Here is a 25989-nt window from a genome sequence, read left to right as displayed (position 1 = left end):
CTTCAGGCTCTCTTCAGTGCCAGCTGGAAGGGGAAAAGTTTGATAAAATTGTGTTTCAAAGGGACCTGATAGGAAGTAGCTACATGGACAGTCACTCAAAGGTACAGGCAGAGCCAAATTAATACTCCAAGTACCTGAAAATTCCGGTATGAAATAAGATGAAATAAAAACCAAGTACCATGAGTAAGAATGTGTCATCGTTCTTCTGACTATAGCAGCCAGGTACAAGCACCCCACTGGAGCAGGCTGTTTCTGCTTCTTCCTTGTACATTTTACAGCCGGACACAAAACCCAAACCCGTCCCATAGCCAGGGAGAATACCGAGGAGTACGAGAGCAGCTGTGGGGAGTTTTGGGCTACAAAATTTATATCTGGCTGAAACAGTAAGTCACAGCTGAATTCCTGTTCTCGACTGGAAGTGTCTGTGGTAAGGCAGAAAGGTCACTGGAGAGCAATGGCTGGAACACCTCAGCAAGTCGGGGAAGCCCCAGCAAAGAGGCATCGCCTTTTTTACTGGGAAAGAGAAGCGACAAAACCATTTTTCTTCTTCTCTGGATGACCAAATGGGCCCACTGCAACTGTATTTCTGGAATTTTACATGTTTATTTAAATATGTGGATGACTTTCCTTTCATTGTTACAAGGTCAATATTCGCTTTCAAATGGAAGCACTTTATTTGGTTGAATTCTGTCTCCAGAAATGAATGGGCAACACCAGAACCTTTTACATTGGCAATGAAATTACAACACTGAGATGCCACCAAACTCCAGAGATCAGTGCTCAAACACACATACACACACATATACAAATAAAAAAGTGCTCGACATCATCATGTTAAAATAGAATTTGGCTTCTTTTAGGTCTTTTGACACTTCAGGCAGGAAAACAAAAACCAAAGAACAATATGCATCAAACTAAATGAACTTCTGAAAAATACTCAGCATTAAACACAACTTTCAGTATCAGTAAATATGTTTCTTCTCTATTTACAGGTGTTAAGAAAGGGCATTAGAGACTTTTGCTGGGGCTAATGAGATTTCGTAGGATGTACAGTCCACGCTTCTGGGCGAGATTAGTAAATTCAAGCAGAGTTTTTATAAACCAGTCACATATTTAATCCTTCAGATTTTGCAAAAGGTGAATTCTACAAAAATTACTCATTCGTTACCCTGAATAAAGGCAGCGGAATAAAGATGTGTAGGCTACAATACATGACTGTCACTGTTTTTTTCTTGCAGTAAGTTTTAAGATCCAGGCTTTCGGGAACTACTTGCCAAGTTTATAAAAACTCCATACATGGTCTTTTAATAAAACTTTTGAAGAAAGTCAGTCAGCTAAAGCTAATGCTCCTTCTAAAGCGCTATTTAGCAACACAGACATTGCAATTGTTCAAATGTTCCACAGAGGCTGACAATAATATACTGTCCACCTAGGTTAAATATATAAAAAGCAAACTTTTATCTAATTTGTACATAAGATGGCACAACAATAGGTGAAAATGAATTCTTCTAGCTGCTGGTTCAACAGTGCATTGGACACGAGAATAAAAATACTGCAGCTAAAAATATTTTTAAAGATATTTTTGCACACCTGTTAACTGCTTAACCATTTAGATCCCCTCACAGATGGATGCAGCAAAGCCTTTGCACAAATCTTTGTACAAAGCCACAGGTGCCAACCCCGTGGATCACATTCTGCTATCGGAAGCTGATGGATCTAAACAGTTAAGTGACCACAGTAGCAGCAATGATAACGATGGTAATTTAATTGATTATGACCCTTCCGACGCCGCTAACGCTGTAGCTGAACGGCCTCAGTGTTGGTACCGCCTGCTGCTCAATGCAGGCTCCTGAGCCACTTGAACTAGATTAAAAACCAGAACCTTTTGCTGGTTGATGCTTGCGGATATTAAGCACCATAATACAACAGCTACAGTACTAACTGTAGGGCTGAGGGACTTTGTGCTATCAAAAATAAAAGTTGGTATCTTGAATGGAGAGAAAGGGACAGAGTTATGAACACAACATGTAATCTCACTCAAAAATTACTTCATCCTGAGTGGGGATGACCTAGGCAACCCCCAACATGGAGAGTACTTGATTCTTGGACACATTTCTATATGCTGACCCTGCACAAAAGCACAGCAGGCAGCAAAACAACACACATGTTTGCCTGCAAACTAAACCTGAGAGGTTTCATTTTAGGGTCACTGCCCGTAGTGGCTTCCATATCAATTTCCTCAAATTCTGGGGATTTTACAAAAGATGAAGTTGCCTAAGAGCAAGTAGATATCCCCAAATGACGTGTTGATCTATGAATAAATTAGGCCCTCAGGAGCTATTAAGTAGCAACTGACTCTTATGGGGCTCAAACGCGTACAAGATGACTGTAAAATCCTAGGTAAAGGTTCAGGGGAAACCAACAGTTCAAATATAGAAGTTTAGAAAGCAATTGACCCTTTCTTAGGCAGTTGAGGTCCAGATCATGTGATATTTGGAGATATTAGAGCTCTCTCTCCAGCAGGACATGATAAAGTGCAGCATCACTTATCATGCTACTTCTGCTTCAAATAAAACCATGCGAGAACAGGATGGTCACAATTCCTGTCTGGCTTCTGGGTCGAGGTCCAGTCCATGACAGGGTGGGAGAACGAAATAGAGTGCGGTTTCTTTCTTTTCTCTTTTATTTTTCTAAAAAAATTCTGTTATTCCAACATTAACTGATGAGAACACACAAGAGGTCATGCAAAAGGAGAAGGCAGGTCTGAAATGCTGAAAAACAAACCAACAAAAGAAAACTGCAAAGAGATTAACAACGAGCCACAAAATAACGTGACCCTCAGGAAGGTGGGCGCAGGCAAGGCAACAGGGCGAGCATGCAGACTGAAACGAGAGCAAAACGGAGGTCTTTGTGACAAGCAAAATGGGGCTTCAAACCAAAATGCCAGTGTCTGTGTTTGTGTGTGTGTCTGTGTGTGTGTGAGAAAGAGGAGGGAGAGAGGAGGGAGAGAGGAGGGGGGGATAAAGAGGAGGGGGCAGAGAGAACAAGCAGGAAAACAAGCGTACATACGTGAGCTTGAAGGCTTTCAGGAAACAGCAAGGTCATAGGGATTTAATACTTGGAATGAGCATCAGCCTAGATTTAAAAAAAAAAAATAAAGGCTGACAAGTATTAGTGACCTTTTGGGGAAAGCAGAATATTGAATAACGCATATAGATCAAATTTAATATCCGCAAATTCAGAGCCCAGTCCAGCTGCTGTAACACTGTTCCCAGGGGAGGCTTTCCGCGTGTATGTGCCTCCTTTCCAAGCTATTTGATGCAACTTCCTGCAGGATTAGCACTAAAGGCACCGTGTGAAATGCTGATGGACCAGTGCGTACATTCAGATGGACTGAGGGGCAAAGGAAGGACAGAAGATAGACCAGGACATGCTTGGGACTCTCTGGTTACCCTCTGCATCAAAGGGTGGCCAGCAGTTCTTTGACCGGCGTTGGGAGGAATTGGGTGGGGGGAAAGTGTCGGTTATGTTTTACGGAGGGGCTGTGACAAGCTGGCAGAAGAGTGGGAAAGGCTGATATGTTAATCTGAGCCACAAGTAGCATGCCATGAAAAAGAGCAAGCATCTGAATGGTACTGGGATGGAATTTAGGTCTGAATTTTTCAAGTGGGAACTCCAGACAAGACTGGGAGTCTGGCTTTCCATGGGTGTGTTTTAACTGCCTGCAGGGTAAACAGACCATTTTGTTTCTCCTTCTGTGACAAGCTCGCCCCGAGGTTCTTGCACCAGCACAAACACCTTTAGGAATCTAAAACATAAGAAAGACAAAAAGAAAGAAACTGGATTAGAAAGAGGCTGGGGAAAACGTGATCCCTTAAGAGTAGTACTGCAGGCAGGAGGTTAAAGGAAATACAGCATCCAAGCATCTACCAGGTTACGAGGGGTTAAGGAAGGCTCCCGAACGCAGGCATACATTGCCAGCACTCAAACAGTAATCATTCACCCCCAGCCCTTCCCTCCAGCCTGGGGATGAGCACCACTGGGACACTGCTCTCCTCTGGGATGATAACGTCAAACTCAGGAGCAGGACCCTACCGGCACTTTTAACGCAACAGAGAAAGCAAACCATTTTTTAATTTTCAGGCTGCAAAGGAGTACTGTATCTGTTCAAGTGACAGCTCCAGAGACCATGAATGATACTGAATAACAACAACAGGAAGCTAAAACACAAAGAATTTTGCAGATGAATCCAGACTCGCTATTCTTTCCATAACAGGCTGCAAGGACCTTTCATTAAGGGATGTCCAGAAATAACCAGGTAAGTGAAAGCAGTCTTAGCCTCTAAACCCATCCTTTGTCACATTCCTGTACCCACAGACTTTTGGCCGAGGGTAAGTTTTCTCTGTGGCCAAGTGAAGCTACAACCCAGAAGTGTGATTTGGCCAGAGACTGCTGTATCCAAGGGAATACAGGATGAGCCCAAACCTCCCTCGCATTCAAGGGAGCAGGGGAACGTTCCCATCTCCTCTGCACCCACTTCCATAAAAGAAAAACTCCAAATGACAGCATGAAAAAGTTTTCAGAGAGCCACAACAAAAATATTTTTCCTGAAAAGGATTTGCATTTGTACTTAGTGTGGGAAGCAGGTGAAAAGCAGCTCTGAGCCATTTGCTTTCCCTTAGTAAAGTTAAATTTAAATGAATTGCCATTAAAAAAACCAAACAAACAAAAACCTCACAGGAATGAGAAAATATAATGTTTATTAGAAGAAGACACCATGGTACGTCAAGCTATAAAGAGATTCCTGACAGATGATGATTCTTTAAAAAATAAGAATAGAAACGAAACAACCACACTGGCCAGATTTAACAAACCTTAACACAAACCAGAAGTTTCTATGCAAGTCCAACCAGATGCAGGCAGTTGAGTAACCAAAAACGCTTATCAACATAAGAAGGACTGAGTAGTTACCAAAACAACAGCTAGGTTACGCAGAATAACAGCCTATAAAACCATTTATATTTATACATATATAAAAGGATAAAAACAATTCAAATTCAAGTAACTTTAGTTTTTAAGTTATGTTATATACAATTTTTTTTATACTGGGAGAACTAAGGGCAGGTATTTAACAAAAGGATTTTAAAAAGCCACAGTCCAGTTTATAATTACTGTTTCCTAAATAATTTGGCAAGCATTAAATAATCAGATATATCCTAGATAAAAAGTGCATCAGCATGGTTAACTTTTACCTATTTATTTATATAAGTCAAGGCTCTGCATAATGGTTACAGCAAACAAACAGCAGAGCTGCAACGCTGAGAATCACAGAGCTGTCTCTAAGGATTTATTTATATAATTGGAGGTGAAGAGGAACAGACCCACAGCGGCAAAGGAGCTGAAGTGCTAATCAGCCCATGGCTCCAAAAATCTTTTATTAGGAAGTTTAATTTCACAAAACAGCCTCTATTACTTTCATGTCACCCAAACAGCCAGTCTTTCTGGTGGAAGCAAACACAGCATTTTTGTTGGGTGCAATGGAGAGTTTATACACAGCTGGTTATTTCATGCAAGTTCTTTTGTGTATCACACTATTCCACAACATCCCTCGGTGAAAGACAGTTTTGTTCCCATGAAGATTACGAGGTACCACATTCAATAACACAGTAGGGTCAGTCTTGAGCAAAAAGGCCCAACCAGTTCCTGTATTCGACAGTCGTCAGCACCAGATACCTGACAGGGGCAGAAAAGCCCTGCAAGAAGCTACGCCCATGTGTGCACAGAGGAGTTTTCTTCCTCGTCCCCTAGCAGTTAGAGCGTGGCGTAAGCCCCAAAACACGAGTTTACATCCAAGAGATCCAATTCTTAGTCTGCATGGTTTTTAGCATTTATAAAAGAGTTTCCTGCATGCATCACAAAGAGAATGAACTGTGTTGGCTCTCAGTTATATCAGGAAGGAGAATAATGCTGTTTACAACTAAATTCATACAGTCGGGCCAGTACTTCCATTGGTAGTGATGCACATTTGAATTTCAAGAGGTGAACTTATACATGCATCAGCTGAGAAAACGGTACCTAACAGAGTCTTTCATTGCTGGAGATATGACATGTGCATTCATCTCTTCTAAAGAAAACCTTCTGAAATAGAGCTCTTAAAACAACCGTAGCAGCAAACCAGTAGAATAAAAGGTGAACAGGACTATGCAAACCTACTCAGAGATTTTCTGAAGTGATTTGTACACATCTGGAAAAAAAAAAAAGGCAAAACAAGATAGACATTACTGTTCTTTTTTGCGATGGGGTTTGCTAACACCCTCTGACCGGAGGTACCATTGTAAACTTTACAAACAGCCCTCACACAGGTACGTGCAGGAGTACGCAGACCTAGCTTGGCTCCCATGAAGACTACAGTCAGGAGGGCAACTGCAGCACATGACTTACCTGTCCTATTCATCTCAGGTGCGGCCGCAGAGCCCTGACAACACAGGCTTCGGCTGACTGAAAAAGCTCGCCAGCTGCCAAGCAGCTTTTCACAAAGCATTTCTCAGTTGCATTTCTCAGGCAGAGCTGCCTCTGGCTCTCGGCACTGGCACAACCTAGTCAGGCAGGTACGCCCGAGCCAGAATTGATTCTGCTGGCTAGAAAAGTCACAAATGTACTCAGAGCTGGTGTGAATGCTCCCACCCTTCATGCAACCAACATCTAGAGGTAGCAGCTGCTCAAGCTTTTTCCAAAAAGAGGAAAGACCTACTAAAGTTTGTAAATGTTTTAGTAGTTACAGTGTCATTTTCAGGAATGTCATAGCTTCTGTTTCAAGGATTGAATAAAGTCACTTCTACTAATGTATTAAAAGTCAAATGAGAAATTTGCAGCTTGCAACAAAGTTTGTTTTTGAAACACAGTAGCACTTCCCCCAAATCTTTATACTGCTACTGGGGCAGTCTACAGAAAGTTCTCTTTTAGCTTTTCTTTTTAACCAGAGAACTGAGAAATAAAAGAGGTAAATATTATAGTTCCTTTACATTAGATATTCACAGATACATTTCATTCTGTTCCTGAAGTCCAGCAAAATGAATGGAAAAACTTAAAGGATCTGAAAAACCTCCATCATTGCTATACAAGTGGCTGCAGCTGTATCAGCCTTCACTCCCAGCACAGACTGCATTTTTACGATCATTCAGCATCATCCTATAACTTACATAATACCATTAACATAATAATACAATTTTCTGGCTGGTATTGCAGTACTCCTGCAATATCCTCTCCAGAAGGGTAAATTAAAGACAAACTTTTGCTCGTTCAGTTAGCAGGACTGTGTCAGGATTTCTCACCCCACCCAGAGATATGCTTTGCTTCACTTCCCATCCAACCTGCTGCTCTGCTGGTAAATAGGTGATTTGCTATAACGTTCCACTGATGTGAATCACGCTGCGTATCCGAGGGCAGGACAGCCATGCTTGTTACTTAAGACAGATTTAGATGCCACACTAGCTTAGCTGTTTCATGCAGCCTACACTGCTGAACAACAAATTTTCCAGCAGAATAATAATGTTGCTTTCAACTATTGCCACACACAAAGCAGCCAATCTCCATAGAAGAGAACACAGGGGTAAGAGACGGGATCTCCCATTCCGTGCTCTCTGCCTTGTTCTGAATATGAAGGCAGGAGAATGTACAATCCATGTTCCTCTTTCACAGGTTAATAAAAGCTGACAGAGGGGCTGAGCTTTTTGCACTCTTCCACATCTCAGCTGACCCTGTTGTGTTGTATTTGCAACACTAACAGAAAACTACCGTATTATGGCAAAATAAAACAAGACCCCAGACTTTCATCTGCAGCAGACAAGCACTGCACTACTTAATACTGAATCCAAGACAGTGAACTGATCAAGTTAAAGTGTTTGTTTAGAGACAGTCCTACTCCTCTCTTCCTACTGTTCATAAATCCCAAGGAGAATGGTTCAGTTTTCTTTTAAGTTGGATGAGGCAGCTTGTTTCACACCAAGAACTCTAAAGTCTAGGAACCACAACAATAATCTGAAGGATTAAGTGACTGAAAAAAACCACATAAATTATTTAACAGTGGACTTCAAACACATCCTGATTTGAAACAGGACTAAAAACTTTTGATTTCTCGGTGCATTACATTACTAGGTGTTCATGGTGATAGCATATATTCCATCCAGGATTCCCCTGTAGCACTGCTTGCTTACACAACACACCTATTTGTGAGGAGTTAAAAGCAACAACAAAACAGAAGATTGCAGAGTCTAAGCTCTGAATGTCTCCATTGATCTTGTGTGAGCCACAGATTAAACCATTACTTATGGTCATCTGAAACAGCAAATACATCTTCTGAAATGTATCAAGGTGGGAAAGAATAAAGGATCTTTCTTAATGTTCTACCGATTTATCAAGGACCAGAGTGCTGCGTAGACAGGTTTTGGCAAGATCTCTCCTTCCCCTTCCAAACACGCTAACTAAATGACAACCACGTTTCAATCCAAAAGGTCCACAGAACACATTAGGCTCCGAAAGCTACCACACTGAGACACAAAACAGCAGTCTAAATGTTTCCTGTATAACATTCCACTGAATCAGTTTGGGACAAACAGCTGACTGGTGAATGTGTCTGAGATGCCACCTGGGTATCTGAGGAGAGCCCATGGTATTCCAAACGGCTTTGCGTTTCCTGCACTAAGTCGGGCATGCGATGGCAGTGACAGCTGAACAAGCGCTGTCTAGGAAAGGCTGCATTTCCCCCCTAGTTTTATGGTCTACCACACTATCCTTCTCTGATCAATAAAAAGCATGCTTTGCAGTACAGCAAGCCATATTAGTCCACATACGAAATAATGCACCTTGTGGCATTGTACAGACTTTTAAAAGGCTCTATCTGCAACACAGAGCAGTTTCAGGGTTGGATATCTCTGTGAAAGCAAATAAAGTAATAATAATAGTATTAAATATAAGTCATAGCACCTTTGGCATTTTTGTCCAAATAGACTTCAACATACGACGTAGGGACATAGCCCTCCTCATCTTCGTTCCTTCGGATTCGTGTCCACCCATCACCTTTGTCTTCTTCTATTACATAGAGCATTTCTCCTTCTGCTACAGAAATTGTTCCTTCATTCTGACCTGAAAGACACAGTAACACGGAGTTCAGGCTGTCCTGCACAATGGGAACCGTAGATGCAGTGGGGGGTGCTCAGGGCACACTGATGACATCCTGATGCAACCGTCATTGCATCACTAGCAGCAAGAACAAGAGCACGTGATTCTGGAGACAACAGTGTGTACACAAAAAACCAGCTGAATGTGATCCTGACATCACAGTTTTGGTTCTTTTTCTTGCAGAGTCCCTGCATAACCGGAGATGAATCACTGTCTTAGTGCCTCTCTACAAAACAGAATCATGCCAGAGCCTCCCTCGCCCTTTCTTTGTCTATTTAAGCACTGCAGGGGTTAAGTGAAGGTTTCCCACTTGTCCTTTGCATATGAACTAAAAAAAAAACCAGTAAGTGAAATGAGAGTAAAGTTTGAGTGATACCTTCAAATGTATAGAGCGCTTTACAGGTTCCTATGGTGGGTAGTGGTTCTTCATCATCAAATTCATCATCAAAATCTGTTGCCGGTACTTTCATCTCAGTCTCCTGACTTTGCTCTTCTGTGTAACTGCCATCTGGGCTGCTCAAGAGAGGAAAATACACAGCAACTATAGCGACTAGCCTCAGAAGCAAAGAGAATGACTCGGTTACCAGACACTCAGGGCAAGGTGAGCAACTGTAGCTGAAGCAGCTCAGCAATTCCAAAGCATGCTCAGAACTGGCTGTTACGCTAGCAACTGTCACAAAGCGATGGGTGAGACCAGTCATTTTTCCCATCAAAAGCTGTAAAAAATGCACCTCTCTCACTCACCTTCACAGCAATAAGTGTAGGAGGCTATTATACACTACATCGTATTCAGAAAAGTAGCTCTTAAAGTTGGGATCTTACATATGCTAACATCAGTATGTGAAACACTTCACGGAGTGCCTGCCTTCAGTCTGGTTACAGAATGAGTTTCTGAATGCTGCAGAGCTACAGTTTTCCTGATTAACAAGCTAAGGAAAGCAGGTTCAATTACCAGTCTGAACAGGACAGCTCTGTACAGATACTGTACCTCTCCCGGTCCTGCGCACAGCTGTTCACTGCTGAAGTGTTCTGGGCTTCATACAGTCCGCTCTGCCGCCGGGCCTGTTCAGTCCGCATGGGTAACCTGCCCTCCACCTCAGCCAGCCAGCCCTGCAAGGGGAAAGCAGTCTCCTGCAGCTCTCGTGCTTCGACTTGCAAGGGGATATATGTCGCTTTTACTTTGCTGTGTCATATTTGACATTCAGACTATGGAACTAAAACCAGATTGTAAACATATTTAAACTTTCCTTTGGGTTGCAGCTGTCTGGGGGAATAGATTTTATACTTTAAGTGTATATTAAATCTATCAGTCTTACAAAAAAACCCACACTTACTGAAAACTCAATTCGTTTTTGACACTGGGTACTGAAAACACTGTGACCCAAGAGAAGCAGTTAACAACAGCTGTTGGGAGATGCTGCTGCTCTAGTCACAATAAAGTAAAAAGACGTGCGGCAGCTTATAGTCGTCTCAGTAACACCAGAAACACAGCAATCTCAGTGACTGCTGAATGCAAAAGGGCACTAAAGCTGGGGAGAATGAAGGACCCAGTGATTTTCAAATGGATAAGAAAGCAATGGATAGTAAAGCCAACAACTGTAAGAAACATCTAAAATTAATGGGCTGTATCTGTTTATGTACATAGCACAACTTACAGAGTGAAGTCTTTTCTCAGCCCTGTATAATTATCCTTCTTGTGTAATTATAAAGCCTTCATATATTCCAAACACTTCTTATGCTCTTGAGACTTTGTATCTCTAAGAAGCTTCCTGTTAATGGCAGACTATTCCTTAAAACATATTTTGAAGGCTTCTGTCTTGCTGTTAGACTATAAATAGTGCTTTACATTTGTGTGCCTCTGATTTTCCACAGACATCTGTAACATGATGCTTCAAATTATTTAATTAATTAAATAAGCATCTGAACCCCTCTGGGCAGTCCAGAGAGCACTACATTTTCTCTTACCCACCACTTACCACAATTTGTTTTGTGTGGCAAATTAAATAGCAGGATTGTTGGCTGACTCTCACAAGAGATGGTGCGTATTTATGTTACACAGACCCAAACATCTCAATTAATGCAAGTGCTTAAGTAGCACTTACCCATACATGGTAAGAAAATGCATCAATACATCTGGAAAAGCAACGAAGTATCTGCTCAGAACTGAGCATATGCTGAGCTACGTTTTACTGAAATGTCTCTTCCCATACCTCGAATTTCTGAACTTCTAATCGTAACTTTTCAATGTTCTGTCCAAGTTCTGCTAATCTGTGGTCCACACTCGCTGCATCTCCCATCTGTGGGTTCTTGATATACACATCTTTCATTTTCGTTAAGGCATCTCTGAGAGACAGAAGAAAAATAAAACATCTGAGTGTTAGTGAGGCTGGGGGCAAATGCCTTTCTCTAAATGAGGGCAAATGAAAGGATAATAAACTGCCTCTTCTTTACTCTGTGGTTTCAAGCCTAATCGGTTACAAAGGTAACAGAACATCCAGACAGGGGCTCTTCCTCTGAATAGAACCAGCCATTAAAAAACAACAGTAAAATCACTTGCCAGAAGACAATTTACACTGTCAGAGATGGAAAAGAGTGACGCCTTTACCTACAATGTGACATGACAGAGATGTTGTACACAAGCCAAAACTCTTAAAGCCCCTACATTAAAAGGAGCTCCTCACTCTACCGGCCGCTGAGGGTTCTTCACGTGAGCAAGGCTGGCAGGAGGATTGTGAGGCACAGGAGATGTGCTGTGTCGGTACAGGCACACAGCACATGTAGACCAAATTATTAAAGCTCCATGTGCTCCCCTTGAAGAATGTTAGCAGAAAAATGACTGAATTCTTGGACAGTGGCCTTTTGCAAGGCAAAAGGAGGAATTTGGTATTGACTTTTAGCCTGACACGTTCTCTTATTTAGTACTACGCTTTCTACTTGCTAACCCTGAGGAGAAAAATAAAAAATTAAAAAATCTCACAACCATTGCAACGCATGACAGCTTCAACTTTCTAGATGAATATCATCCCAGTTTTTGGGGCACAGACAAACAGTTGCATCATTATTCTCCACCATGGGCTGAAATCCAGTTGAGAAACTGGGACAAAGAGCTGGACGTGGACGTATTAATAATAAAAATGGAGTGCTAACCAGAAATTCTCACCCTGCCTGTTGCAGTTAGTCTTTTGCAACCCAAATCATTTGTAAGATATTTATTTCACACTGCATAAAACGAAGCTAAATCCAGATGGTTTGCATTTGTCACAGCGCAGCGACAGATGGACCGTAGGCCACATAATGCGACCCTGCATCCTGTTAAGTTATACAGCATTTTTACTAGACTCTTTCTGGGGGCTGTGTTTCATATCAACCCAGATGCCAAACGCCTAGGGTTTCAGAGAGGTTAATTTTAAGGCCTGCTATGATGAATGCAGTACCGTAAGGCCAAGATGAACATAGTACATGCCTTCATGAGCTCCCTTAGGAAAGCCTGTGGAGCTCTCACCGACAGCAACGTTCTGCCTTTGACCTGAGTCAAGTTGAGGCTGAACTTAAAAAGTTATCTGCATGATGATGAACATTTCAGAGCTTAGAGAAGGGTGGACTTACGAGCTGATTTCCTGTATTACTGGCACAGCTATTCAGCTTTTCTCTAGGCATTAGTCGGGGGAAGAAAGGTTAATGTGAGTCCCACGACTCAACAGTCTTTATATTTTAGAGTTTCCCACCAAACTCTTGACAATTGCAATCCTGTGCCTGCCTCTGCTTTGCGTGTATCGAAAATGGGAAAAAGTGTGGGTGGCAAGGAAGTGGGACGGCTCTGTGGTTGAAGCCCTAAGGGACAATATTGCAAACATATGAGTCACAATTATTACTATTTTCTTAACTCTTATTTAACTGCTGGTGCTACTTTCTCAATCATATACTATCTCTGTTTAAAGTAACAGCATTCTGGTCTGATTTCATATCTGATTTTAATGTTGGGTTACCTCAGAATCAATACAGAACAGAAAGGAAAACCTGTACAGAGACAAATGTAAGTTACCCCAGTGGAAAAAAAACAAAGCAATGAGAAATCATATAACCATGTGCAGTTTTTCTTTCTTATTCATGATATAAAACATAAAGAAGAAAGTTTGGGTTACTAGACAAAATAAACAGGTTCTTCCAAGCAAGCTAGCAGAAAACGTAGGTACATCTGTACAAACGCAAAGCAGTATTTAGGGACAGACTGGTACCGGAGAGGCCAAGTCTTGAAATCATTCAAGGAAGAAAAGCTCTGTCCCTTGCAAACATAACATGCTGAATCTTTAGTGCAAGTGCAGAATGTGAACAAACACAAAGCAACAAATACAGGCTGCCAGAATCAATTAAAAAAAATGTGTAACTAAAATAGCCTTATTCTCAACCAGAATGATAAATGAAGCCTTGTAGTAAAAGCATCCACCAAAGCACAGGAGTCATTATCTTTCTGCTTCCAGGAAACCTAAGCTACCGATCAAAGAGTCTTAAGATACACACCAATCAATCAGCATTTTGACGATGTTGTTATGCTCATAATAGCCTCTCTTGTTGGGATCTACCCATGCCCATCACACAGTAATAGGCTCTCTGCTTAGTGCTGAGAGGTCTATGATTGTACCTTTGACTGCGGCTGTATTTACATCCTGTACTTTCCTAAAAAACACCCTCAGGAATAGCTCACATCAAGAAACAAACTTGGTGTATCTAACAGCAATCTGTCTGGTTCATGATTAAACTGCTGCTCTCCCGCGAAAGCCCAAGAAAGAAGGAAAAATCGTCTGTAGTTGCTTCATTTATACCATTCCCATCCTTATACCAGGATCTTCTCATCTCAAGATTCCCAAGACAGGATATGCATTACACTGAGGTGGAAGAATGGAATAAAGAGAAAGTCAGCTTTTGCCCCAGCTACATCAGCCAAAATGAAATAACTGATTGCAGAATCTGAGTTGTGCAGAGCCTTGCAGCTTGCAGGTGTTTTTAGCCGTATGTAACCTCTGGTTCTTTTTTTCTTGGAACGGTACCCTTAAACAAACCTAGAACCCTGTCCTTATCTGCTCTTTCTTATATATTACTTGTTTCTGCTCCCCTATATAAGATCACCTATTTCATTTCTCATTGGCAGGGGTTGACATACCTTTGATCCATCTCCTTCTGAATGTCTTTGTTTAGTTCATCAACTTTTTGCTGAAGTTTCTTTCTTCTTTGCTCAGGTGGGAGATTGCTGAAGTCCTCTGGCCCTGCTCCCTGCACAGAGTGGAATGGAAGAAAGAAGAAAAATCAGAGCCTGAAAGAATCCTTCAGGATTGCATTTTGAAAACAGCTCACAAAAGTTTGTGCAAAATTACAATGGTCTGAAGCATTGTTTTTATTTGTACTGAGAGTTATCTGTTAGCAATCTGGATGCCCTAGAAATAATCTCGGGACCACATCCCACTTTCATACCAAATGGCTAATGGGAGATCACCAACTACAGAATGCCAGAATTCAATGGCAAAGCCGAGAATCTATTTTTATCCACAGTTCATCAGATTTTATTTAAGAGAGTTCCATTCTCACGCTGATCTTTCCTGCCTTCCCTTACTCTGGTACAAACAGCATACCCATAAAAGCAGTTGCTAGCTTTTACTCCTGCGTCACAGTCGCGCTTCTTGTGTACACTATTAATTGCTGGCTTGGTCTGCATAGTCCGAGTGTTGGCCCAACACAGTTAATTTATGTCAGGGCCCTCCTGAACGCACTAAGGTAACAGAAGTGCTTCCTCTGGCGTTCTGCAACTTAAAACCATGCTGCATACTTTCCAGGATGACATTCCATGTCAAAGTCTCTCAATTTTTCCTCTCTCACTTGTTCTAGCATAAAAATCAGGAGTTACAGCAATGCCACAAAATCAATCAATTTGAAATCATAACCGAAGAAAACATTTGAAGACCACAGTGGTTACCTTTGTGTGATTCTCCTTGAAAACCCCTTTTCTGCCTTCAAACTGCTATGCTTCCTCTTGATTGCCTCAATTTAATATAGCAGATAGATGACACAGAAAATACATCCATACTACTTCAAAGTACCACCTATTTTTGTCTTGCAGGCAGGCAAGGGGGACAGTTTGGGTGGGCTAGACTGAACACACATCAATACTAATTAGTTGCACCATAAAGGAATGAGGTTCTTGTACATTTATCTTGAATTTGTACAGGTTTTTCTTGTTTTGGTTTCTGCTCATTCCACGTCTCATTTCTAAGGGGGGAATACCGGCCTAGGGGAGAAAGAAGGGTAAAAACACAGAGCTGAGTAACCAAATCCAATGGCCCAGCAGCTTACTGAAAGCTTGTGAGCAGAGTTGCAACATTAATCTTAGTAAAATGCCAAATCTCTCTCTCAGAGGAGTGTGATTTAGTGGAAACTCTGCCACAAAAGCTGCCCATTAGACCCTTTCAGCTCTGCACTGAATGTGCTCTGAGACAGTAAGCTCTTTCTTCTGCATTTGCAGAACAAGCTGTTTAGAAAGAAAGTGTGTGGGTGTCAGAGGGATGGAGGACAACTACAGACAGGTCATCTTCTCCTCTGTTATTTTGAAATGGCTAGACAAGAACAGGCAAACCTAATGAAATTGCTGCCATACTGATTTTCAGGAAAAGATGGCATATGCGTCCAGTTAAGCCTTGATCATCTGTGTAATAATACACTTAAAATTCCATTTCATGAGACAAGGAGAAAGCAAATTTAAGGCAAATGAAGGAAAGCACTAAGTAAGTTACACTCATTCTGAAACTTTAACCACATGAAGTCTTAGCAGTGCTTACATTACCTGCTGTGCATGGCACAGGAGAGATCTATTTTAATTCATTCTTTACTGATAATATTTTGCTTGATAGCAAGTCCCACATCACATTAGACATGAGAATTATTCAATATATTTTATGGATAATCTACACACTAATGCCATACATATCTTTTTAAGGCAAAGCATCTGGATGTAGCTTTGTAAATAAACAAGCAGTTACAGGAAAGACTGTATAACATTCTCAATTCTAAGCAGAAGAGACAGGTATGCTTGAAAATAGCCCCAGTTATACATTAGGAAAATGCAATAGATGTAGTCAAACAAATTTGGAAAAGCATCTTCTTTTTGATTCTTCAACTTCATTCAAAAGCTCTGGGCTGGACTAAATTCAGCATCTTTGTTCACAACGCTTCAGACCAAAGCATTCGTGTTGCATAGAAATGCATGCCTGGGACTAGGAGGTGATCTCACTCAGACTGTATTCCATGCTCAATAATTTCCCATCATAACAGAAGCCACAGTTCCTCTTCCAAAAGGAAAAGTCAAGGAGCAATTTTTGCACATGCTGGGCACATTTCATGCTCTCAAGCAACAACACACCTGGGCTATCTCTCAAGTAGTGAACATTGTCTACATTTTTAGAAATGCTTCAACAGTGAGGTGGGGGGGAAATCTGTGCTATTTTTGCTCTGTTATCATAGGACCAGCAGAGCCAGTGCTCACTAGATTTCCTTGCATAAAGATACTGGGATTTAGGAAGCAAATTGTCCCAAGATGAAGGACTGTGAAAAAAGAGGCCGTGTTAGGACCAGTTTCTGGGCTGAAGCTACACATGGGGAGAGCACGAGGTTTATCAGCCCCGGTTTCAGCTCTTGTACAGCTGGGATCTGAGAGGAAATGACAAGCAAGCCTATTTCCTCCATCTGAGGCGCATACGGGTCTCAGCCTTCTCTGCACATCTTTTTGATTTATGCAATTCTTGGGGAAAGGCCAGATCAGCCATTTATTTTGGACGGATTTATTCCTACGTACAAAGGCTTAGCTCAGCTACACAACATACGAGCACTGTGACTAGGAAACCAACAAATGGAAACCCCGGTATAAATGCATTGGACTACCAGCCAAAGGAACAGGGTTTGCAAGTAAGCTAGAGATTTCCATCATTCCTCAGGTCCACCACAGGTCTTCAGTGAGAAGCATTATTGCTAATGGAGACCAAACAAGTCACCGTGTTGACAGAGCAGCAGCAGGACCTGAAACCTCCAGAGCTACAGCAGGTAGCTGTCATGGCCCATGCACTTCCTCCAAATACGCTGCTATGAACAGAACAGGTCCACAACGATGTATCCAAGAACAATATACGTGTAGGGGGGACAGAGCACCTAAGGCACTGACTGGTGAGGAATAAGAAAACTTCCAAGCTAAAGCAGTTAAGGTGCTACTGCAGATCCTCTGAAGCTCTCTGAAACTCTCTGAAACTGTAATCAGTCATTTGCGGCTCTTGCATGCTGGCATGACGTGGGTCAGCAAACCGGTTGCATTCTGCTTGTGACTGGGCTCACGAAGGGCAAAGGAATGTAGACAAGCTGTGGAGTATCTCGAGCAGTACGGTACCTTGAGTATGAAGTTCAGCACGTAACTTGCTTTCCCAAATATGTTCACCCCTTCCCTTTCCAACTCTGTAACATATTATCTTACCGTAGTTCAAGAAACCTTCCCAGCTGCATCCAAGATAGAATTTAGGATTCATACATATATATATATACATATCTCCATTTGCAAATTCAAATCGGACTGAGTTAACCTTGTTGGTTAAGGTTTACAGAACTTTAATTAATATCATTATTAGTTATTCTGAAGGACTACATAGGGCTGTAAAATGTAGGTGATAACGATGCAGATTTCCAGCAATACCTGGACATGGAAAGCAAACTTTGCAGCTATGTTACACAGAAGACATGCATTTCTCTGGAAAAGGTCCAGCAAGCACAGAGACCTTCATTTATTATTTTCTTCTTTAAATGTTTTAATGTATACTTATACAATAGCAGAATTACTTGATACTGTTTTTCTACATTTTCATAGCCCGAGATCATAAAAGTGAAAACTAAACTATATATTAGAGTTAATTTTTTAGCAGCTTATTAGAAAGACTGAATTCTGATCACCTCTATTAGACTCCAGACCTGTGTATTCAGAGTTATCTGATAAATATCAAAAAAAGGCAAACACAAAGAAGAAACAAATTTAACAGTTAATTTCAGTGTCATGTCATATGTGGCACAGTGCACATTAAAAAACACACAGAAAATTGTGATTAAAACAGAGGACAGGCATGCTGTAAATGTGCTTACCAGCTTGAGAGAAAGCTTCATGTAAAAATTGGAGAGATACAGGGTGGGGGGAGAAAGAGAAAAAACAACAGTGCATCAGTAGAAGAGGAACTTTTTCAGACTGACGTTACAATAAAATGACACATAATCCCCTTGCTGTTGGAAGGCAAAATGGGTAACACTAACAGGTCTGTGCAAAAGTTCACAAGATGGGCCAGCGTTATCAGTCAGCTGCCATTTCCTCGCCAGAAACAGAAATGGAAGTGTTGTACCTCTACACGTGTGCTTTAGCACTGCAGGTGAAAATCTGGCCTGGATTGCCTTATTTACAGCGGCTACAACCACCGAGATTTTTTGCACTACAGTAATACCTCTGACGTGGAAAAAACCTCAGAACTTGCAAATGTACGCAAGTCACTTTAGATCAAAAATGCACTGAAATGCAGTCACGAGCATCAGCCCCTTTATGCAAGGGCTTAGGAAAAGGGGAGTAACACCTAGCCAAAACTCAGTGAAGAGGTAAGGTACTGCACTTGGCCTCCAGCTGCAAAAAGCGTGATGGGATCTCCAGCCATCTCCAGCGATTTCTTAGCTCTCAGGCCCATGCCCAAAGGACAACATCCCTGAAATAATCCTGTTGATTGCATACGGTGCTGTCCGGGCAGTCATTTCATGACATCACGTAAAGTCATTTCATGTTCTTGAGCAATTCAAAAACAAATACTCGGTCTCAAATATACTTTGGCCATACAGCCAGCCAAGGTCAGGACCAAGGAGAAGGAGAAAAAAACCAACCAAACCAAACAACCCTCTTCTCTTTACACCAAACTGATTCTATGACAGCATAGCAAGACATTATTCAAGCTCCTTAAACAATATACATGACCTGATTCTTTAAAGGTTACCACATTTCCTGGTACAGAGCCAAAACACTATCTTTTAGTTACTCTGGGAAAGTAAGAGACTCAAGTGAGGTGTATGCTTAAAGGGCCGACACAGCAGCATGGTTTGCCCTTGCTCTACATCCCTCGCACATACAGCTCTCAACAGCGCAGGAGGGCCTCAAACTGCCAGGTGAACAAATGTGCCCGGGCAGCCGACCACCAAATTACCAAAGCCTCTTCCAGTGGTGCAAGACATTATGACAGCTGCAATTCAGGTTTTCCGAAAGATAGGGAGACTAACAGTGCTACAGCGCTTTTCTGTTCTGTGCCAAGGAGCACAAGTTAACTGCTGTTCAAAATATAAAGCCAGATTTTAAAGGGAGAATCAAAACTACACCCAGCCTCCTCCTCCAGCAATCTGCACTGTGCCTGTCCTACCAGCTCTTTGGGGACAGTTGTGAAATGCTCAAACTATGCAACAAACTTGAAAGTGCATAAATGCACGTGCTCGGTGTTAAAGAGAGTTGAAACATAAAAGCTGGAAAACACCTCTCATTCCAGGCAATGCTCTGTACTGTGAGACTTCCGAACCTCCTTTTGTTCAAGAGTTCTCTGTTATTTTACTACCAACAGCTCCTGAACGTGATGCTCTCAAACAGAGGCTCTCATTTTTAGCAAAAGCACAGTTCTTTAGGATTGGATTTAAAATAAATAAAGGTGGCTCCACACCCATGATGTTTTCGACAGCATGATCTAAGAAATACGCATTTTTGCAAAAATAACAATTACCATTTGTTACCAGAATTTGTACAGCAATACATGCCAGCCATTCAAGGAAAACATACGGCCTTGCAATAAATAGTGAAATAGTCCATTTGAATGATGCATTCAGTGACAACGCAGCAGTTAAACTTCCCTCTGAAGTTCAGTCCATTAGGAAGTAAACACATGGTAATAATCACAGTGCAATGAAGAAATTCACTCTCTCAGCTATGAGGCCATTAAAAAAAGCAAACAAAACGAATCCATTTGAAGAATAATCATACAGGTAGGAGAACGAATGAGCTAAAATACGCTGCTAAAGAAATTCAGCGTAGGCAGCTTTTGTTTGCATAACTGCTTTAGCACTCCTGTGAACTTTAGCATAGACATGATCAGCACAAATTGAGATCCTTGTACATATATACAGACAAGACTCATGGTGCAGAATAAATATTTACCTACGAAGCACTCTATAAAAGGCACAAATGTATGCTACATGCGCTAGTTTCTAAACACTACTCACTCTAAAGGCACTACGCTACTGCGAAGAATCATCTGCATCAAGACTATTCTTTTGCTGTAAATTCAGCAAATTTGAAAAGGATTATAGACACTGTATGCCGAATTCTTATGCTGTTAAGTACGACAAAAATAGAAAACTTATTAATAGCATTTCCAAATAGTACATCAGGGATTGTTATAACCAGTACACATAAAGCAGATCATAGACTGGAAACAATGAAATGCTGAAATAAGTCATATTCACAGTTTTCCATTTCTGAAATGTATTCATAATTTTACATGAGAGTGATTCAGTTTCTGTAAACAAATATAAGCAGACTGAAAATAAATCTGCATTAAACACTAAGTAACTGCTTTTGCCCATTCTGTTGGTTTTTCACAGCTAGAAACTTGCTCACAGCTCCTGGGAGAACAGGGGCATCTTCCCCCAAAGTGATCAAATAAATTACATTTCTTCAAAATGAGCAAATCTGTTTCAAGCTGTCAATTTTAAACAAGCCTAGCTTAGTCTTACAGGGAAAAAATGAAGAGCCTAAGAGCCACAAGCTTCAATAACACATGAGAGAGCATGAAAGCCAGCAAGTCCATGTGTTATTGGACAGTCACGGACACTAACCTCACTTACAGAAAACAAGGTTGAAATAAATCACTGGACTTCCATACAACCAAGAGGTAATTTTCTTTCGTAGCGGTCCTGTAACAATCTCCCCATACTCTGCTTTATCTGGGTATCAGATTTAGAGGTCACATATCTTGATTCCATGAACTATCATCATTAGAGAGTTCAGGGAAGCTTCAGAAAGCTCCATGGAGTGCTCCACAACCAAGGCACAGAACGTGTCACTGCACTGCTGTAAATCAGGGGTTGGCTCATGATGCTCAAGACTGCATTCATAAAATAATTTAGAATAAATGCATGGAACCCGTTTGTAATACTTACTCTGAATTTCACAGGTCCAGCTACTTTAATTGTGCCAATTTCAGCATTTCCAGGACTAGCAGACATATCTTTCCTGCATATAACACAGTAAGCTGCAGCTTGCCTCCCACCAAATTTTCCTTTTATCTTTTACAAAGCACATTTCCACAGCACACTCTAATGGCGTTGTAAGTGGGGTTAGCGACTGTGTAGCAACGGTATGGGCTGATCACACCATACGCGGACTTACAACATATTCCCTAGCCTCAACGGCACACGTGGGTGTCCCTAAAGTCCTCTTCATGAGTTCTTTGTGAATATACAAAGACTGTGTCTGCTGGTGAGTCAGCAAGAGAAAACACACATCCGTTACACTGGAGACGAGCACAGCACCTCCGTGTTTACTGCTTCTACAGCAAAAGACAGCTTGGCATTTAACTAGCCTTAAGTGAAAAGTGGAAGCTTCCTAGAAACTAGGCGAATATTAAGAGTTTAGCATTCTCACAAAAATCAGAAAATACCATATTTTTAAATGCTAGTTTAAATACGAAAGGTCAGAAAACATCTCTCTCTGTGCTAGAAGAAACCACGGCTTTAACGACCCCACCCGCCAAAAAATCCTGGTCTTGGCACAGATTTATACACTTACATTAGAATAACAAATAATCCCAGGGGCAGGGAACAGAGCAGGTAGGAGAGGGGGTGGTTTGTTTTGTTTGCTGTTTCTGCATGCTCACAAAGTACTGATCACCCAGGCAGACCAACAGCTAAGTGTCGAGGGAGAAGACTGCACAGTGTGTCACAGAGGCAAGACGGGATGGTAAGGGAAAACATTAACTGGTGCAATGGAAATAAAATCACATTGTAATGAAGTCAACAACTTCCACCAAAAAGGAAACCACAAAAGTCCCTCCGTGTGCCTTAAGGAACTGCCTGGAGGCTGGAACTTGGCAATGACAGTAATATCTGCGTCCCAGCTCCCAGACCCATCCTCTCTGCTTAATCACAACCCAGTCTCCGAGGTAAGAGGAATGGCAAGTCTGCACAACACAGTAATTCAAAGGTGTAAGTTCTACCCCTGGATTTTGTTAGCTCAGAAGTATTGCTCTTTAAATAAAGGTGCTGATGTTACTGCCGCTATAGCAATAAAAGAACACAAAATTAATATAAACTAGCAGAATACCGAGTCTTCCTTGTCCTCAAAATGGAATTCGAAAAAGCAGAGCAAGCATAAATGAAATTATGACTTATGTAAGTGGTTCCTCATTTTTTGTACTCTCTGGCTTTAACTTCCCTAAAGAGACAGAGTTGATTTTACGTGTTATACTACTTCTATACTGCCTTTTTAAAGAGTTATTAGAAACAGCACTCACAAAAACTGTGTAAAAGACTTTTTTCCCCCCTCCTCTTCTACTTCTGATCCATGACAAGTGCTGTAACGGTTTTACAGTATTTTCTACAATGGACATTTCTGCTGTTGGGGTTAGAAGAAAGAAGCTTTGAGGAAAATACAAAAATATGATTAGAAACCACAGACACTGACAAAAGTCAGCTTTTTTTTTTTTTTTTTTTTTTTTAAATCAGACTAGGAGTTCATATTGGCAGTGATCACTGATACCGGTATTGGCGCCTCTACATTAACCTTGCATCTGTTGTAAATTGTTCAGGCATCTGCTTCCTTCCATGAAAACAAGATTCACTGGATTTTTGGTTTGGAAGCAAAATTAAAACCAGACTGGGCACAGGACATATCATTACTAATTATATAATTCATTTTAACAGTCACCAGTGATTTTTCTGCTTTAGTTTTGTATTTTCTCTTTCCAAATGCAACATAAGATGCTAAACCAAAACTTTATAAGGAAATTACTAAAACCTACTGCCTCCAGACACGTTCTGATATCAAAGATTTCATGGAGGAATTGTATGGGAATCCATTCACTCACTTATGTTTCAAGGATCAATTACGATGTGCAGTTCTGCTGGTGTTATTTATCCTGTTAAGGTCTTAGTATCTACTGGACTTGTTCACATTCAGTAGTTCTTTTTCATGCACTTCTTCCTTAAGCCAGTGCAAAAAAGGAATATGAGCCAGTTTCCTCTGAAATAAACAAATTGTTACCCTGGCTTTTGCAGGAGTTAACAGCTCAGTTTCTCAACAAAGCCAGGAAGGACCTGCTTGACAATTTGGTTGAATACTCTAAAATAATACTTAAAAATGCCTTGTGGCCACCTTTACTGCAAGGTGTCCAGCTGGAGTAGAATTTTGTCTCTGAACAAAACCAGCAGTGCAGAGACAATATTCAGAGCAAATGAAATTATTCAGTGTCCAAAGCCGAACACCCGTTACATTGGACTGTCCTGCTGGCTCCCTGCACGACCTTCCCAAAAGTTGCTTCACTGATGTATTTCTGTACAGATCAGATATTCTTCTGTGTAGAGGACAGTTTCCCTCTACGTCCTCCTAATTTCGTTGGTAACATCACAACCCAGTATTCGTAACATTACTGCTCATGCTCCTGAGCAAAATTCAGATGCTTTTTGATTTGGCAGGGGGATGGAGAAGAATTGAGAAAAGGAAATCTTATAATACTTGATATGGTAAAAGCAGAATTAACAGTATTATCTGGCTATACTGAGTATAAATTGGGTTATATCAACCACATCAGCTGAAACAAATGGCAACCACTCATTTTTCACCTCATAAATTAACAGGATTTGGGGGTGGTTCTTGATTTATTTTTTGCCTGGTTAGAATTATTTTATTTTTGAAGGTCATATGGCATTTTCATGATCTTTTAGCCTGACCATTTGTGTAACAAATCACCAAAGGACCTATGAAATGAGAACTTGACAAGTTTTCAAATCAGATGGAGCAAGCTGTCAGAGCTTTGCAGTCTCTCCTACTCCGTATTTCTGGATGAACCAAGTGGCCTGAATTTGTCCCTCTGGAAAAAAAGACGATGATCTGAACACTGGCCTCCAACTCTGCAGGGTGAGTCAGGCAGGAAAAGTGTTTACTTACAAACATCCTGGTAGCTAACAGGGGAAGGAAATGAAATAGAAAGAGAACACAGTGAAAGGTTTAAATGAAGATTTAGCAATAGCTTTTCCTTGCACATTTTTAATGAACGTGTCAGCAGAAATTTGAGGTATTTCAGAGAAGACTATAGGAAATTGTTCTCATTATTTCACCTTTCACACAAACCACTTAAAACCAACACAGTATGCAGGATTCATAAGACTCGCCTTTCTTCGGGAACTATTAAAAGCAATTAGTCATAATTCCTTATACGGCCAAATACTCACTAAATAAGAATTTGTACATTTGAAATACAAACTTGTGAAGTGCCCATGGAACTACAAATTAGTATTTTTATATCAAGCTAGAAATACTCAGCACTATTTTCAGTATTCTGTTCCGTGACTGGCACTATCAGTGCATTAGATCGCAACGCAAACCCTCACCTTCGGCAGTGCCTTACTCTCCAAAGCATCTCACCGCTACCCTGTATGAAGACGACTGCCAGATGCCCACCCGCCGTAGCGGGTGCCACCAAGACAGCCACTACCTAGCACATCCCCCAGCTTTGCTGCTGCACAAGCAGAACTGAAAGATTGTCCCCCCCCTGCATAAAAGCCACTGAGAAAAGAAACTCTGAGCCAAACTGCAACTGATGCAAGGAGGTACGTTTACAGAACCAGCCTTTGGACAACTTAGAAACTTCCCGCTTCCCCAATGAAAAGCACCAGAAATGTGATTTTTTGGGTTCTGAATGTCCCATTAAATGGCAATTCCCTAGCAAAGAACTGAAAACCACTCATTATAAAACATCTTTTTTTTTTTAAATGTACTGTCTGCAACCAGATGAGACAAAATATTGTTTACAGCAGTGTTCTCAATTCTCTGTAACTAACCACTGAAGCTCCCCATTGAAATCATCTCTACTTTTATACAACTCCAGCCCTCAGCCCTAACTGTCAGTGCAGTCCCTAGAGCAGAATTTGGGCTTTTTAAAGTAGTCACTTCCTTGATGTTACAGCCTGCTCTAAAAAACGTTTTAAAACACTGAACACTTGTGTCTCCTTCCTTTAATTTTTATAGGAGGAAATAATTCTAAGGACCTTAACCTAGGAGCCAAAGCCATGCTATGTCAGCAACTTCTCAGCACAACTGGGCCACGTGCGCGCTTCTGGAAAGATAAAGTCTTCTTTTTGTTTGAAAAATGAAAAATTTTATCTCGGGGACCTGTCATTTTACTTACTGCTTATGAAGACCACCAATGAGAGCATTTAATTCAACACAAACACTTCAACATCAGCTTACCAATATAGCCACAGCTGATGGCAAGGACAGGAACAGAGCAGCTGACCTGGGAAAACTCAGGCCATGCTTCCTACTCCATCAGCAGCAAAGGAGACAGGGACACTGCACTTATAACTGTGGTGATGTGTCACAAAATGTTGACCCAGTTTGATGTAGACCCAGGTGAATCCCCAAGGTCAGCCACAGAGGCTTTCAGCTTCTCTGCGCTGTACAACGCATAAACCAGCACCTAACACACTGCACTTCAGCTGCTGGCAGGG

General features: G+C 41.2%; 1 protein-coding gene across 18 annotated transcripts in view; it reads right to left on the bottom strand.

Annotated features, from left to right (window-relative positions):
- Window positions 1-593: 593 nt before the first annotated feature.
- The window catches only part of FNBP1 (formin binding protein 1), a 110122-nt gene continuing 84726 nt past the window's right edge, over window positions 594-25989 (bottom strand). For 7 of the 18 annotated variants that reach the window (XM_072883440.1, XM_072883448.1, XM_072883451.1 and 4 more), the window contains 7 exons: window positions 18337-18351; window positions 14336-14445; window positions 11388-11520; window positions 10166-10287; window positions 9554-9693; window positions 8983-9141; window positions 4744-6244 (listed from right to left, as the gene is read on the bottom strand). In XM_072883440.1, coding sequence (XP_072739541.1) covers window positions 6210-6244; window positions 8983-9141; window positions 9554-9693; window positions 10166-10287; window positions 11388-11520; window positions 14336-14445; window positions 18337-18351 — 714 coding nt within the window. In that variant the 3' untranslated portion in view covers window positions 4744-6209. Of the gene's footprint in view, window positions 3809-4743; window positions 6245-8947; window positions 9142-9553; window positions 9694-10165; window positions 10288-11387; window positions 11521-14335; window positions 14446-18336; window positions 18352-25989 lie in introns of those variants that run through there. The other 11 variants (XM_072883453.1, XM_072883445.1, XM_072883456.1 and 8 more) reach the window with 7 other exon arrangements.

The sequence above is a fragment of the Ciconia boyciana genome, chromosome 18 (genome assembly GCF_034638445.1).
Source record: "Ciconia boyciana chromosome 18, ASM3463844v1, whole genome shotgun sequence".
NCBI classification, from domain to species: domain Eukaryota; kingdom Metazoa; phylum Chordata; class Aves; order Ciconiiformes; family Ciconiidae; genus Ciconia; species Ciconia boyciana.
This window is presented reverse-complemented; position numbering and strand designations above follow the sequence as displayed.